Genomic DNA, 15,964 nt, shown 5'->3' on the forward strand with positions numbered 1-15,964 from the left:
TAAGCATATTTACAAGCGTTTTATTCAGCATGGTTTAGGAACAAAGGAAAACATGTCTGCTTCCCTTCGTCTCCAGCAAAACAGCAGTAACTCAAAAGCTATATACAAAACTGAAGTTCCCAGCAGACTGTGCTGGAAATGTAAACAGGCATGTGACACACAATAGTCCTGCCTGTCCCTTTTAAGGTGGAACGTAACTATATCCTAATATTGTCTCGCTCCCCGATTTCCATGATGGTTCCCTCCAGTGGAAGGCAGGGACTACTCTTGGTTCTTCATTCTTGCTTTTTCTTAGGTGTTTGGGTTGCTACCAGTTATATGATCTCCTACTGTTCAAAATCTAGCAATGCGTTGGGGTTCCCAACCCTTTTGAACCCGTGGGCCTCCCCATCCCTGTTCTCCAAGGGCTAAGGAGGTGGAGAAAGCTGACAGGCAGGACCACTCCCTGGACTGCTTGCAAGAAAGAACGCAGGGAGGTGGAAGTTGGTGGGGCCGTACCCCATTTGCCCTACTGAGCTTTTGAAAGGCCAGCAAATGCCACAGCCTCTGTACCTTTTTCTCACTTTCCAAGCCTTTCCCCCACGCCGGATGAGATCAAGGGCTGCCCCCTGGGTTGTGCTTCCAGCCTCTGCATAGTCCAGATGGCTTCCTTGCCTCCCTCTGCCTTTGCAAGCCCACCTTGATGTGATCTCTCTTCCCCAGATCGCCGAGACCAGCCAGCCAGGCCTCTTCAAGCTGTGGGCCGTCATTGGAAGCGACCTTCACTGCCTCAAGCTGAATGTCCCTCGTGTTTTCTACGTCAACCAGCGCGTCCCTAAACCTGAAGAGAGCACTGCGTATCGGAAGGTGCATGGAGTTAGTCCTTTGGGAGAGCAGTAAATGTACTGCGGTAATCTCCTGTTTGCCGCAAGTGATTTGGTCCAAGAAAAGTAGGGTGTTAATATCAGTTTGCATTTCTTAGTGCAGAAAGTATTGATCTGATGTGTAGAGATATTTCCTATTCTACTTAATTCAAGAAGCTTCTGGAAGCTGCTCTGTGTGAAAGAGGCAAGCAGAAGGTTCATGGTGTTTGGGTTATACCTTCAGAGAAGATGAGTACAGCTGGTTTAAACTGCAGTAGTTCTCTTATCCTTTCTGTCAGAGTTATGCTGACTATAAAAGTAAGGCCAGAAGAAGCCTGGGTTTCACTTTCTCTTTCTATTTCCTTCTGGTGTGGTGACTTATTATAAGTTATTGTGAGTTTAAGTTAAGTCTGCCGCAACTGGATTTCTTATGGACAGTATGGATGTCCATACTGAATGTATTGGATTTCTGACCATTATGCTCATTTGCCTTCAGTAGCAGTAAAGCTCTGATGGATGAAATACAATCGCCTCTGGTCTATTTTTTGGGAATCCTGTTTAATAAGTTTTTACTCTGCTAACTATACATTGGAATCTGCTCTGGATCAATATTCATCCTATGACTTTTTCCTTTTACACTGAAAACTTCATTTTTTTCGCGGGGGGGGGGGTGGCAGAATGTGGAACAGCGGAAGGCAAGGAGAACTGTGAAATATTTTTCCCCCTCCCTTTTAGAATGAGCGAAATGCTTCTTAGAACCACGTTTTACTCACGCAAAATGCTCAGTATGAAGATTTCTGTGTCGGACAAAATGAGGGCCTGTATGGTGTCGTGGTTAGAGTGTCAAACTAATTGCTTGGAAGACCAGGGTTTAAGGCCTCACTCAGCCAAAATAATAATAATAATAATAATTTATTACTATTATTATTATTTTATTTGTACCCTGCCCATCTGACTGGGTTATCTGAAGCCACTCCCTGAAGCTCACTGGGTGACCGTGAGCCAGTCACTGCCTCTCAGGCTAGCCTACCTCACAGGGCTGTTTTGTGGATGAAACAGGGAGGGGAAGAATCATGTACGTCACCTTGTGCTCACTGGAGGAAAGGCAATATATAGACATATTAAATAAACAGCGTGGAAGTATTCAAGAGTTATAATGTATGACTGCACATGACTTTTTTGGCAACTCAGGGCCAGCTTAGTCCATAAGCGAAAGGCTTTTCATTTGAAGCCAGTGAGAGATGTCTACAATTCTGGGGCAGAGTTGCCAGTTGACCCAGAACTACTATGACAAGGAAAGGAGAGTGTGGTTGTGCCCACCCATCCACCTACCCATCCGTGCCCCACATGGTAAAAACAGGTGCAGATAGACTTGAGGGGGGTCTCACCTGAGTCCTTGTTATCATCTCTGCAGGTAAACAGGATCCTTCCTCGCTCCAACTTGGTTTACAACCTCTATGAGTATTCTGTGCCCGAGGAAATGTACCAGGAGCACATCAACGAAATCAACGCCAGCCTCTCTGCCCCAGATATAGAGGGGGTATACGAGACCCAGGTAACTAACTCCCTTTGGCTGGTCTGATGCGGGAAAAGGGGAGCTCTAGGTCTGGGGATGAGACGTAGGGTTGCACCCCATGCTAGTCCGAGTAGACTCAATGGACACAATTGACACTTGAGGTGTATATTTATAAGACCCGCCTTATTCCTGTGATTATAATTGTTTTAAATGGTTTTTTTTGTGTTTTAATGTGACCTGCCCTGAGACCTTAGGGTGAAGGGCATGTAATATAGTAAATTTGGAGGGTATACTCAGAATAGAATTGGCTAGAACCCCTTTTTCTTTCTTTTGAGACTTGAAGTTGATTTGAAAATACTACCATCTGTGTCATTTATGCTTTCACTTCACTTGCCTTCCATAAACGGGTTTTTTCAGGCTTCTCGTTTCAAAATCCTCTACCTAGGCAGAAGCCACAGGTGAAACCTGCTGCATTCCGCATCCTCCTTGGCTTTCCTTTTGAAACCTCTGAGGCAGTAGCACGGAGCATCTTGCTCTGAGTAGTTCACTATGTTTAAATCCAATTTAAATGTAAATAAATCCAATTTAAATTTTTGAAAAATGATTTTTTTTGGATTTTTTTTTTAAAAAAACAACATTGATTTTTATCCACCCTGGTTTCCTGTAACTTCAGTTCTCGTACTGCGGGTTTTTAAAAACCAAAGGGCTTTTCTTCTAGAAAAAGAAGAATAAAAGATGCCCGTACTGTATACCCTTGAGGGCCTCCTGAAAAAAAGCTCTGGGGCCAGATACCCTTGCCGGTTGACTTCAGATCATAGCTGGAGATTTACCAGTAGATCCTACCCTGCCAGAAGATTTGCCAGTTCTTCTCACCCCTGGTGTAACCTCTGATTCCTCTTCTCCTCCCTGCCCAGATCCCATTACTTCTGCGGGCCCTGATCCGCCTGGGCTGCGTCTGCATGGTCAACAGGAACTTGGTAAGGCACCTCACCGGCCGGGAGGCTGAAACCTTCAACCTGGAACACCTTGAGATGCGCTCCCTGGCCCAGTTCAGCTACCTGGAGCCAGGTAAGAAGACTCGCCCCCAATACTCAGGTGGCTGGCAAGAACTAGGAAGGCAGTTCCTGCTCTCTAACGCGAGGCTCTGTTCCGTGTCTGTTTAGGTAGCATCCGGCACATCTACCTGTACCACAACTCCCAAGGCAACAAGGCACTGTTTGGCCTCTTCATCCCATCTCAGCGGAAGGCATCTGTTTTTGTGCTTGACACGGTAAGGTCGGAGGCCAGGGGGGTGGGGCTTGCTGACACTCATTGAAATGTTGTCCTTTCATTTACAGTGGTACCTCGGGTTAAATGCTTAATTTGCTCCGGAGGTCCGTTCTTAACCTGAAACTTTTCTTAACCTGAAGCACCACTTTAGCTAATGGGGCCTCCTGCTGCTGCCGCGCTGCCGGAGCACGATTTCTGTTCTCAACCTGAAGCAAAGTTCTTAACCTGAAGCACTATATCTGGGTTAGCGGAGTATGTGACCTGAAGCGTATGTAACCTGAGGTACCACTGTATTATATTTCTACGCCACTTTTTCACTCACGTGAGTCACAAAGCAACTCGCGTACAGTAAATATCAACATAGCAGAACATCACAATTGCAACATAAGTTGTATACAGTGATACCTCAGTTTTCAAACATTAATGAACGTTTCAGAATCCGGACGCCGAAAACCCGGAAGTAGATGCTTCCGTTGTCGGACGGCTTGCACTGCGTGTTTTTCAATTTTCCCAATTGAATTTGCAGACAGCCCTTTGCGCCTCGGTTTTTGAACGTTTTGGAACTCGAACAATTTTCTGGAACTGATTACGTTCAAGAACGGAGGTACCACTGTATATTAAAAAATAACAAATCCTCAGTAAAACAACTCCCTTCTATAAAGCACTATTAAACAGCACAACCGCAAGAAAAGTCACATTGTAAAATTCTCAAAGCATTACAGCACTCGTAATCCACAAAACGATACAAACAACATTAACAAGCTAACAACCAAAAACAAACCGCTGGATTCACACACTTTCTCGCCATCCGCAGGTCTCATAGTCTTCCATTCAGTTCACGACAAAAACCCACATTCACATAATGATCTGTGCTCAGCTCAGCTCAGAATGGACTGTTTTAGCTGGGTGGAAATCAGGGTTCTGATAATAACTTGTAAAATTTCCCCAATCTTTATTAAATTTTATTTAAAAGAACACTGTAAACAATTAAAAACATTGGCAGGATTTTAGAAAACACAAGTGAGAACTATGGTGAGAATGGAGTACAGTCAAACCTTGGCTCCTGAACACCTCCTTTTTGAAACATTTTGGCTCCCAAATTCCGCAAACCCAAAAGTAAATGTTCTGGTTTTTGAACGTTTTTTGGAAGCCACACGTCCGATGCAGCTTCTGCTTGAGTACAGGGAAGCTCCTGCAACCGATCGGAAGCCAAATAGGCTTCCGGAACGGATTACGTTCGACATCCGAGGTTTGACTGTATTAAGAAAATATAAAGAACATTATAAGATGCAGTTGGAAAAGAATAATGATGTAGGGAAATCTGGAGATTCAGAGAATAAATAAGTATTTTAAAAAATAAGTATTTTTTACCCATTTTTGCCTTCAACAATATCATCACAATTAAATCATATACACACAGATGATTTAATTGTGATGATAATTGTTGAAGGCAAAAATGAGTAAAAAATACTTATTTTTTAAAAAGGGGAAATCTGGGTTCTCTGGGTATCGGGTTCTGCGGTTTTAGAAGCCCGGTTGCCAGCTGCAGATTCCTCGTCTTCCCCGCCTGAGGTTCCTTTCATCCAGATGGTTTCACAGAGCCAGATCTTTACCTGCAGCTGCGTCTCCAGCATCCTTCTCTCCCCTCGGCTCCAGGTGCGAAGCAACCAGATGCCCAACCTCAACAACATGTACTCGGCGGAGCACAGCGCCATGGTGGCGAAGGTGGGCGAGGAGCTCCTTCCGCCCAACAAGCACGCCTTCGAGGTGCGAGCGGAGACAGACCTCAAGACCGTCTGCAGGGCCATCCAGCGCCTCCTGCTGGGCTACAAGGTAACAGCAGGGAAATCCAGCGCTCGCCTCCGCTCCTTAGCCAACCCTGAGCCCCCCAGCAGTGGCAGACTTTGGGCTCTCCAATTCCAGCGGCGCTAGAATTCAGTGCCTGCCTCTTGCACTCCATTTTCCAGCACTGTTGTGGTGCCCCCTGCAGCATGGCACTCAGTGCGGGCACCCTAAAGCTAGCCCTGCTTGCTGCCAGCCAGGGTGGATTCAATTTAAATCAAATCGATTTAAATCACTAGTCACTAAGACTTGATTTAAATTGGGGTTTTTTTACATAAAGACTCATTCTTGCTGGTTATAATCTTAATATTTGCAACCAGATGAAGGTTTCATTTTTGGAATAATAAATTTTCAGAGTAGCTTTTACAGTTATAGCAAAAAACACTGACTTGGTTATACTATTCAAAATACATAGACCGATAATTATGAAATTATTGTGAAGTTTAATGAGTTAACTATGTTTATATTTGGACAACTTTTCTGCTGTACTTTATTGGGAGGAAAAAAAACCATTTCCTTAATAACAATTTAAACCATTTAATTAACTAAATCAGTAACATGATACCATATATATCCTTGTTTGTTAGCTGATGTGGTTTTTTTTAAAAAAAAGCAGACTGAGTTTTAGCACACATGAAAAACTTAAAACAAATCCTTATTTCCTGATGAATAGCCTTTGAAATATAATGTAACTTAAATAGAAAACTATCTTTGGAAATATTTTTCCTTCAAAATTAATTTATTTTTAAAATCCAATTTAGATTTTAAAAATCTGATTTTCTTGATTTTTTTAAAAAAAAATTAATTGGTTTTTATCTACCCTGCTGCCAGCTCTTGGGGAAGCCCCTACCCACATCCCTTGAGGGCACCGTCCTGCCTTATGCCACCATCCATTGCGTTCATCCGCTGTCTCCTTGTTATCTCAGGACGAGCGCCGGGGCCCCACCCTCATTGCCGTGCAGTCCAATTGGGACTTGAAGAGGCTGGTCGGAGGGATGCCCGTCTTGGAGGAGTTCCCGCTGGTTCCCGTCCAGGTGGCCGACGACGTCAACTACAGCATCCTGGACTGGCAGCGCCATGCTGCGCGGCACATGATCCGACGCTACCTCAGCTTGGACACCTGCCTTTCTCAGGCCTTTGAGATGAGCAGGTGGGGCACACGGGTTCTGGGAAACGGCGAGGGTCTTGTTTTCATTTTATATTTTATTTCTAAATTCTAAAAGTTTACAAGATGGTGCAAACTTCCAAATACACATCCACTTCTCCTTCGACTTCCCCTCCATGCTTCCCCCCGTAATTTCTAAATTTGCTGCATATTGTAGATATTCTGTGCCTTGCCTATTCCACATTATGGTTAACTGCTGTTCTTCATTCAAATCCTACGTGCATTTTATAAGAAATCAAGATAACAAACTTTTTACAAATGAATGCAGTTTATTGAATATTCACAGATAAATTGCAAACAGATAAAAACATCGGCAGGATTGTTGTAATAACCTGCAGTTTCATAAGAGTTTATATTTAAAGTAGATAGTTAAATGGGCAAATTAAATGAATTTGTATTTGCAGAAGATATTAAAAAATAAATTTAAGGAAACGCAGAAAGAGGGGGAAGGGTGTCAAACTTTGAAATGTTAACATGATTGTAAAATTAATGAAAAGTATGAATTTGAGAAGTATAAATAAAAACTTAAGAAAACAGAAACAATTCCTAAGTACATTCTAGCATGTGTACAGTAGTTCTTTAAATATTCAACAAAAGGTTTCCTCTCCTGCATTTCTTGATCTCTAACTTTCATAGTAAAGTTTAGTGCTTTTTTTCCAGGGAGTACTCCAGGGCATACAGTACCAGCACCTCTTTTTTTGTTGTTGTTAAAAAAGTGTGGCATTTCCTGTAACCATGGTGAGGACTGGCACCTATTTTTCCAGGGGGAAAAGCACTGGTTAGGTTAGAAGGGTGAGACGTGCTGGCCGTGGTGGCGGCGGCTGAATCAGTATGCCGAATTCCTTTAAAAAAGTCCAGGTTAAGGCAGTTAGCCTGTTTCTGCAGTTCCAATCCTGCTTCTGGCTGATGTTCTGAAGATCGTCTTCTCCCCGTTCCACCCCTCTCTTCTGCCCAGGTACTACCACATCCCCATCGGGAACCTCCCTGACGACATCTCCACCTTTGGCACAGACCTCTTCTTCTCCCGCCATCTCCACCGCCACAACCACCTCCTGTGGCTCTCTCCCACCTCCCGCCCGGACCTGGGGGGCAAGGAGGCAGACGACAGCCGCCTGGTCATGGAGTTCGATGAGAGGGTCTCCGTCGAGATCAATAACCCGGGCTGCTATTCCACAGGTGAGCAACGAGAAAGACAGGACTGCAGTTCTCTGCTCCATGGGTGTTCAAATATTCAAACAGAATATTAGAAGATGACCTGACGAGTCTCTGAGGGTTGCTAATACCAGCATTAAGGAAGGCGTTACCATAACCACCTATCAGGGAACGCGGCAGGTCCAATTTGTCCTGCAGAGTCATTGTTCATATGTTGAGTACATGGCAACCAGTTCACCATGAAAGTCTCTGTTTTCTTTTTCATGGACTCTGGTCGCTTGAAGTTTTCATGTTGGGTTTCTCAGTAAGCGCCATCTCCCAAATGACAGTATGCCATCCTGTATACCTGAAGGAGTGTCTCCACCCCCATCATCCAACCCAGACACTGAGGTCCAGTGCTGAGGGCCTTCTGGCAGTTCCCTCACTGCGAGAAGTGAGGTTACAGGGAACCAGGCAGAGGGCCTTCTCGGTAGTGGCACCCGACCTGTGGAACGCCCTCCCATCAGATGTCAGAAGAATAAACAACTACAGTGGTACCTCGGGTTACATATGCTTCAGGTTACAGACTCGGATAACCCAGAAATAGTACCTCGGGTTAAGAACTTTGCTTCAGGATGAGAACAGAAATCGTGCTCCAGCGGCGCGGCGGCAGCAGGAGACCCCATTAGCTAAAATGGTGCTTCAGGTTAAGAACGGACTTCTGGAACGAATTAAGTACTTGACCCGAGGTACCACTGTATATGACATTTAGAAGACATCTGAAGGCAGCCCTGTTTGGGGAAGTTTTTTAATGACTGATGTTTCAATGTATTTTTAATCTCCTGTTGGAAGCCACCCAGAGTGGCTGGGGAAACCCAGCCAGATGGGTGGAGTATAAATAATAAATTATTATCATTATTATTATCATTATTATTATCATTATCATTATTATTAGCTTCCCTTCTAGTTTCTAGTAGTCAGAGGTCTTCATTCATAGCAAGCCTTTCCCCTTGGGATGGTGAGAGAGATGTTCCTTTTGGCCAAGGTTTGCGATGCAGCTCTGGGCTTTCCTGCCCTTGAACCCAGGACCCTGCCTCACTCTTTTCACTGCAGTCTGCGTGGAGCTCGACATCCAAAGCCTGGCGGTGAACACCGTCCTGCAGTCGCATCACGTCAACGACATGGAGGGGGCCTCCAGTATGTGCATCAGCTTTGACGTGATCCAGCCAGCGTCGCTGGAGGACATGGTCACGGGGAACCAGGCAACCAGCACCCTGGCCAGCTATGACGAAACAGCCCTCTGCTCCAACACATTCAGGTCTGGCCCGTGGCTTGGCTTTGCAGGGAATCCTGCCCTCTCCCCTACAAGCTGGCCACCCCTGGTGGTGGAATATGTGAGGTATCCCACCCCACTGGCTCTCCAGACTGCCATAGGCTTGGGAGATTATAGGGGTTTTTTTAAATGGGGAAAAAATCCTGTTCTTCAGCTGTAAAAGCCTCCCAGAACTGCTTACAAATACAGTTGTGCCTTGGTTCTCAAACGACTTGGTACTCGTACATTTGGCTCCTAAACGCCGCAAACCTAGGAGTGTTTCGGTTTGCGAACATTTTTCGGAAGCCGAACATCCAGCGCAGCTTCCGCTTGACTGCAGGAAGCTCCTGCAGCCAATTGGAAGCCGTGCCTTGGTTTTTGGTTTTGGGAGTCGAACGGACTCCCGGAACTGATGAAGTTTGAGAACCAAGATATGACTATAGCTTAAAAGGAAAACTTTTAAAACTGGTTTTTTTAAGGGACCCTCAGACTTCCAATTTGATAAGATGCAGCACAAAAGGGAAAAAGGAGGAACTAACCAACCACCTTTTCGGTTTTGGATACCGTATTTTTCGCCCCATAGGGCACACTGGCCCATAGGGCGCACCTCATTTTTTGGGGGGGGGGGAATAAATTAAAAAAATTATTTCCCGCCCCCCCGCCCCCCAGTCGCGGGGCTGGGGCGGGGGAAGCCCGGTGCGTCGGTGCGCACCGACGCCTCTCGCTCTCCAGGCTTCAGCAAAAGCCTGCATTCACCCCATAGGACGCACACACATTTCCCCTTCATTTTTGGAGGGGAAAAAGTGCGCCCTATAGGGCGAAAAATACGGTACATCTCATCGGGGGAAAATAGAAGAATGGGCAGACAGTGGAAAGCAGCAATGACGTCAGAAGAGAAATTGCTTGGGTTTGTGGGATTTCTAGTTGCACCTCTGTAGATCTAGTGGCCAGCTTCCACCTTTCTGCTCGCTCGCAGGGTCTTGAAGAGCGTGGTGGTTGGCTGGGTGAAGGAGATCACGCAGTACCACAACGTCTACGCCGACAACCAGGTGATTCATTTCTACCGCTGGCTGCGCTCCCCGACTTCGCTGCTCTACGATCCTGCCTTGCACCGCATGTTGCACAGCATGATGAAGAAGCTCTTCCTCCAGTGAGTCCATATCTATCTATCTCTCTTTCTCTTGTGTGTGTGTTTATAAAAAATATAGATAGCCAACTTGCCTATTGTACATTTTGGGGAGTGGTTTGTTCCTCTCTCCTCTTCGCCTCTTGAGATAAAAAGGTAAAGGGGCCCCTGACCATAAGGTCCAGTCGTGACCGACTCTGGGGTTGCAGCACTTATCTCGCTTTATTGGCCAAGGGCGTACAGCTTCCGGGTCATGTGGCCAGCATGACTAAGCCGCTTCTGGCAAACCAGAGCAGCGCACGGAAACGCCATTTACCTTCCCGCCGGAGCTGTACCTATTTATCTACTTGCCCTTCATGCTTTCAAACTGCTAGGTTGGCAGGAGCAGGGACCGAGCAACTGCAGCTCACCCCGTCGCGGGGATTCGAACCGCCGACCTTCTGATCGGCAAGCCCTAGGCTCTGTGGTTTAACCCACAGCGCCACCCTGTCCCTCTTGTGATACCATTGCCAAATTTGGCACAAATCTGGAGGAGATTGTTTTTTGGCTGTGGTTGGACACCCATCAGGTGCCATTTTGAATCAAGGTGGTGGACCCAAACCATTCTGAATTGCAGTGATTTAGACACCTCTGAACATATTCACCACCCAATTTGGTGCAATCTCTTCCTGCGATTGAAGAGAGAGTTTTGATCTATGGATGTATTGCTTCAGGTGCCATTCTGAATCAAGATGGCAGGATGAAATGTTCCCCCCAAAAAATGTTTCTATGAATTCCCAAGCAATGCTGGTTGATTTCTGGTGGTGTGAAAAACATCAAAAAACTTATTCGCTTCTGTAATCCTGGACTAGCCCACTAGGTGGTGCCTCTCGGCCGTGCTCAGCAATCCCTTTTTATCATTACGAACTTTCTGATGTGCAAATTTCTTTTCTTTAAAAACATATTTTATGTATCACACAATTATGTGCAAATTTAACAAAGGGGAGGGAAGGGAAAATAGAAGGACCATAAATACATTTTTTAAGAATGGAAAAAGAAATAATAATAATAAATGAAAACCACCATCAACTCTCATGAAATATATAATAACCATCAGTACATCTTTCTTAAGTTAAACATACAGTTTAATATCAGTGTGTTTGGGTGAACCTCAGCCTGATGGATTTATTTATTTTTACAACCTTCCCCCCCTCCAACAACAAAAAAAATTATAGAGAGAGCAGAGTAGGGGGGTGGAGAGAATTGGCTGATCAAGTCCTAAATAGGAGCATTAGGTTTGTGGGAGGTGGTGCATAATGAGGTTTAAAACTCCCTTCCCTGTATCAGACGGTTTCAGGAGGGAAGGATATCTTTTCCTTTCTCCAGACTCAGGACCCCTGGTATATAGCCTCCCCCCCCCCCCCGCAAAAAACAGCCCACCAGATTTGCGGCTGGTGACTTTTTATCTCCTAAATTTTCCACTGAGCAAGCCCACAGGAGCCCACTTTCCTATAGAAGGCTGGAACCCTGCATCAGATCCACATTCCTTTTGGAGGGTCAGAGGCGCGCATTTCACATTTTTGTCCTGGGTCGCCACACGTACATAGCATAGATCCATCCACAACTGCAACATCAGCTACCCCTTTTCTCTTTTCTTTTCTTTTCACCTTCCACTCTCTTTTTCCCCAGGTTGGTGGCAGAGTTTAAGCGCCTCGGCTCCTCGGTGGTTTACGCCAATTTCAACCGCATCATCCTATGCACCAAGAAGCGGCGCATCGAGGATGCCCTGGCCTATGTGGAATACATCACCAACAGGTGCTTCTAGAACCCCTTCACGTGTCCACCCTTTTGACGTTCAAATGCCTGGTGAAGGGCCCTGTGTTCAGACGTGCCTTTTGGCTTTGCGCCTAGTCTAAATCTCCCCTTAGTCTCCTTCGCTCCATTAAGTTCCTTCTTGGTTTCCACTTGTTAGCCACCGTGAAAGGAGACTGACCTTTTCATTTTATTTCTGTTTCTTTGTAATTTTACCCCGCCTTTCCTCCAAGAAGCTCAAGGAGGTATACATCATCATCATTTTATTCTTTATACCTCGCTCATCTGGCTGGGTTTCCCCAGTCAATCTGGGCAGCTTACAGCACATAAAAAATGGTAGTAGTTCTGTTCCTCCTCCTCCTTTTGCCCTCACAACAACCCTTTGAGGTAGGTTAGGCTGAGGGAGCTTCATGGGGATTTGAACCTGGGTCTCTCAGCTCCTAGTCCAACTCTCTAACCACTGCACCATGCCAGTTCTCTTTTAATATGGGGAGGGTGATAAAGGCACCCCAGACTTGCCAGCCCATGCTCCTTGTAGCCTCGTGTCCCTTCAGGGCCATGGGTGCTACACAACAGACTTGCTTCTGGTCAAGGGAGTTGGCGGCTGAGCTTTTCTCATAATCACATTGTGGCTGTTCTCCTGACGGCTCCATCTGGGGCCGCGGAGGGAGCTCTCTCTCTGCCTCCCTGAGAGATTCTGCATGGCTCACCCTCCTTCCTCTTCCAGCATCCATTCAAGAGAAATCTTCCACTCTTTGACCATTTCTTTCTCGCGCTGCTGGGAGTTCTTGCTGTGGATGGACCCAGCTAATTACGGCGGGATCAAGGGCAAAGTGCCGTCCCAGATCCACTACGGGGAGGTAAGAAAACCAGCAAAGAAGGCGCATTTGGGGAGTACAGTGGTACCTCGGTTGTCAGACGTAATCCGTTCCGGAAGACCGTCTGACTTCCGAAACGTTCGACAACTCAAAGGGAGAATTTCAATTTCAGTGGTGAAAACCGTTCAACTTCCAAGGCACATTCGAAAACGGAAACAATTACTTCCGGGTTTTTGAAGTTCGGAAACCAAAACGTTCGGCTTCCGGGACACTCAAAAACTGAGTTACCACTGTACTTGATCCCCTGGGATCTTCTGGCTCAGGTGGGGGATGCAGGCTTCTCTACCTGCCTACATGGAGGAGTGGTGTTCTCTCTCTCCCTAGGTCAGGTATGGGGAACCCCTGGCCCAAGGCCCCAATATGGCCTTCCAAGCCTCTCTGTTTGGCCCTTGGGGCTCTTCCCCAGCCACACACCCCTCTCCAATGTTTCCCCCTGGCTGGAATATGTCCTTGAACTCTAACATTGCCCTTCCTTCTCTGGATGGAGGATAGGGAGTTGTGTTTGTAGCAACTAGCCTACTATACAAAGATTTATTTATTTATTTGAAGTCTATTGCTCCGCCCACTTTTGCCTCTGGCCCTGCCCACCACTGCCATGTGGCCCCCGGCAGGTTTCCCAGAAACAAATGCGGCCCTTGGCCTGAGAAAGGGTTCCCTGCCCCAGGTCCAGAAACCGAGTGGGAAGAGGGCATTTGCCAGACTGTCGGCATCTTGTCTTCCGTCCCCTCCTTGCAGGGGATCAGTGATAAACGGGCAGTCTCCGTTGAAGGCAGTGAAGGGGAGGAAGAGGAAGAAGAAGAGGAGAAGGAAGAAGGGGCTGAAGAGGACAATGGCGTGGAAGAACTGCTGGAGAACAATTGGAACATCATGCAGTACCTGCCCCAAGCAGCCTCCTGCCAGAATTACTTCCTCATGATTGTGTCTGGTGAGGCGGCGCTCCTAGGTTTGCCCCAGTGTTTGAAGCTGAATCCTATCTGGGGGGGAGGACAAAGGGTTTTGCTTCTAGTGCTGAGAGCCCCTCTCCTCCCTCAAGTTCTGCAACCATCCCAGAGTCTGCTCAGATCCCATTTGCTGCCTGTTTCCCCTATGACTTGCATGCTTGCTTATTTATTGCATTATTTCCCACCTTTCCATCCAAGGAACTCAAGGTAACATACATGGTTCTCTCCCTGTTTATCCCCCACAACAACCCTGCGAGGTCGTGATGATGATGAGAGTCAGTAACTGGATCACCCAGTGACCTGGGTTGTGTTTTTCCAGGTCCTCTTCTGACACTCTAACCACTATGACAGGGTTTCACAAACTTGGGTCTCCAGCTGTGGTTTGTTTTTGGTTTTTTTGGACTACAACCCCCATCATCCTTAGCTTGCAGGACCAGCGGTCAGGGATGATGGGAATTGTAGTCCAAAAACAACTGGAGGCTCATGCTGTGGCTCCCAAGAAGGCCCTGCTTAGGGGAAAGCAGTTGCTTGCGGGGGGGGGGGATATGCTTGACCCTTCAGGTGCCCGCCATTTTTTTCACAAACGGGGGTGAAGCAGGTGGGGCTGGGAGGAGCCAGAGAGGTCCCTGCAAGCAGAGTTTGAGGCAAACGTGTCTCTACTTGTCCTCTCATGACTCCATTGCCATTTCCCCAGCATACATCGTTGCTGTCTACCACAGCATGAAGGAAGAGATGCGTCGGAGCGCTCCTGGGAGCACCCCCATCAAGAGGCGAGCAAGCAGCCAGGTCTCCCAGGAGCCTGTGGGAGAGGCAGGTGTCATGCCTGGTGAGTACCCAGCCATGTCCCTCCCTGGACTTGCACCCTTGGGTGAGATAGCCCAGTCCTGGGGGTCTCTGGCTCAAATCTTGCCTCCACCGTGAATTAATCGAGATGGAGGTAACCTTAGGCCAATTCCCATTTCCCTTTGCTGCCCGACCAAACCCTTATAGGTAGGGCTTTTGAACAACATTCTATAAAGGTTGGAAGTATTTTTAATTATGACTGCTAGGCAAGTCGCTTCTTCCTGTTTCGTGCATGCAGGTAACTTTGACATTTTTTAAAAAACCCCACATCCACAATTTAAAACAAAGGGACAATTTCCTGAAGGGGTGGGCAGATCACTATGTCCAGGTCTTGGTTTCCCCACCTGTGAAATAGGTATTTTGTTATTTACCATATTTTTCTATGTATAAGACAATGCTTTTTGCTTTAAAAAAAAATAGGCAAAATTTGGGTGTCGTCTTATACACGGATAGTAAATGCAGATTAATGGCAGCAGCCCCACCCCACCCCGAAATTGTTTAATTCGGATGTATAATTGGTTTTGTTGTTTATGTTTTAATGTGGCAAGATTAAATTTGATTTATTATTAACTGGAATGTCTTTAATTGAATATTAATAAAAAATATTTACCAAAAAAAAAGAATTAATGGCAGCAGCAAGCAGGAGATTGGCAGCGGCGATTGGGCGGGTGATTGGTGGCTGCAGCAAGGCCTGCTGGCGATTGGCTGCGGCAAATGGTCAGGCGAAGGGTGGGTGGGTTGTTGGTGGCAGCAAGCGGGTAGCCAATTGGCAGCTGTGGCAAGGTGTCCGATCGGCAGCGGTGGGCAGGCAGGTGAGCGATTGGCGGAAGTGACCCCCCCCATAAAGCTAAGCAACTTAATTTCGGGTTAAAAAAAATAAGGATCGTCCTATACATGGCAAAATATGGTATTTTCTTTGCTGGCTGAGCCGCAGCGCATTTTCAGATACATCTTCTTCCTCTCTCCCTCCCCTTCAGGCATGATCACCTTCTCCCAGGAGTACGTCACCAACGAGCTCACCCAGAGCTTCTTCACCATCACCCAGAAGGTGCAGAAGAAGGTGACCGGTTCTCGACAGACCACGGAGCCCTCCGAGATGTTCCCTGCTCTGCCCGGCTCCCACCTGATGCTCAACAATCCAGCGCTGGAGTTTGTGAAGTACGTCTGCAAGGTGAGCATCACTGTAGGCAGAGGGGAGAGACAGCTGTGACCATGTCAGCGGTGGATGAACTGTGATCTCACAATGGGGCCTTGTTCTCTCTCCTGCTCCCTCCCACCTCACTCTGTAAGAGCCCAGTTGGCTCATCT

At 46.7% G+C, this 15,964-nt stretch overlaps 1 protein-coding gene across 2 annotated transcripts in view; it reads left to right on the forward strand.

Annotated features, from left to right (window-relative positions):
* Positions 1 to 15,964, forward strand: part of POLE (DNA polymerase epsilon, catalytic subunit) — an 80,941-nt gene that overhangs the window by 61,439 nt on the left and 3,538 nt on the right. For both annotated transcript variants that reach the window (XM_081174614.1, XM_081174615.1), the window contains 14 exons: positions 703 to 846; positions 2,257 to 2,397; positions 3,273 to 3,426; positions 3,522 to 3,628; positions 5,284 to 5,460; positions 6,396 to 6,619; positions 7,590 to 7,810; positions 8,879 to 9,083; positions 10,054 to 10,227; positions 11,872 to 11,997; positions 12,722 to 12,854; positions 13,608 to 13,797; positions 14,508 to 14,639; positions 15,634 to 15,827. In XM_081174614.1, the coding sequence (XP_081030740.1) occupies positions 703 to 846; positions 2,257 to 2,397; positions 3,273 to 3,426; positions 3,522 to 3,628; positions 5,284 to 5,460; positions 6,396 to 6,619; positions 7,590 to 7,810; positions 8,879 to 9,083; positions 10,054 to 10,227; positions 11,872 to 11,997; positions 12,722 to 12,854; positions 13,608 to 13,797; positions 14,508 to 14,639; positions 15,634 to 15,827 (2,322 nt within the window). The remainder of the gene's footprint in view (positions 1 to 702; positions 847 to 2,256; positions 2,398 to 3,272; positions 3,427 to 3,521; positions 3,629 to 5,283; positions 5,461 to 6,395; positions 6,620 to 7,589; positions 7,811 to 8,878; positions 9,084 to 10,053; positions 10,228 to 11,871; positions 11,998 to 12,721; positions 12,855 to 13,607; positions 13,798 to 14,507; positions 14,640 to 15,633; positions 15,828 to 15,964) is intronic.

This window comes from Podarcis bocagei (assembly GCF_964188305.1).
Source record: "Podarcis bocagei genome assembly, chromosome: 16".
NCBI classification, from domain to species: domain Eukaryota; kingdom Metazoa; phylum Chordata; class Lepidosauria; order Squamata; family Lacertidae; genus Podarcis; species Podarcis bocagei.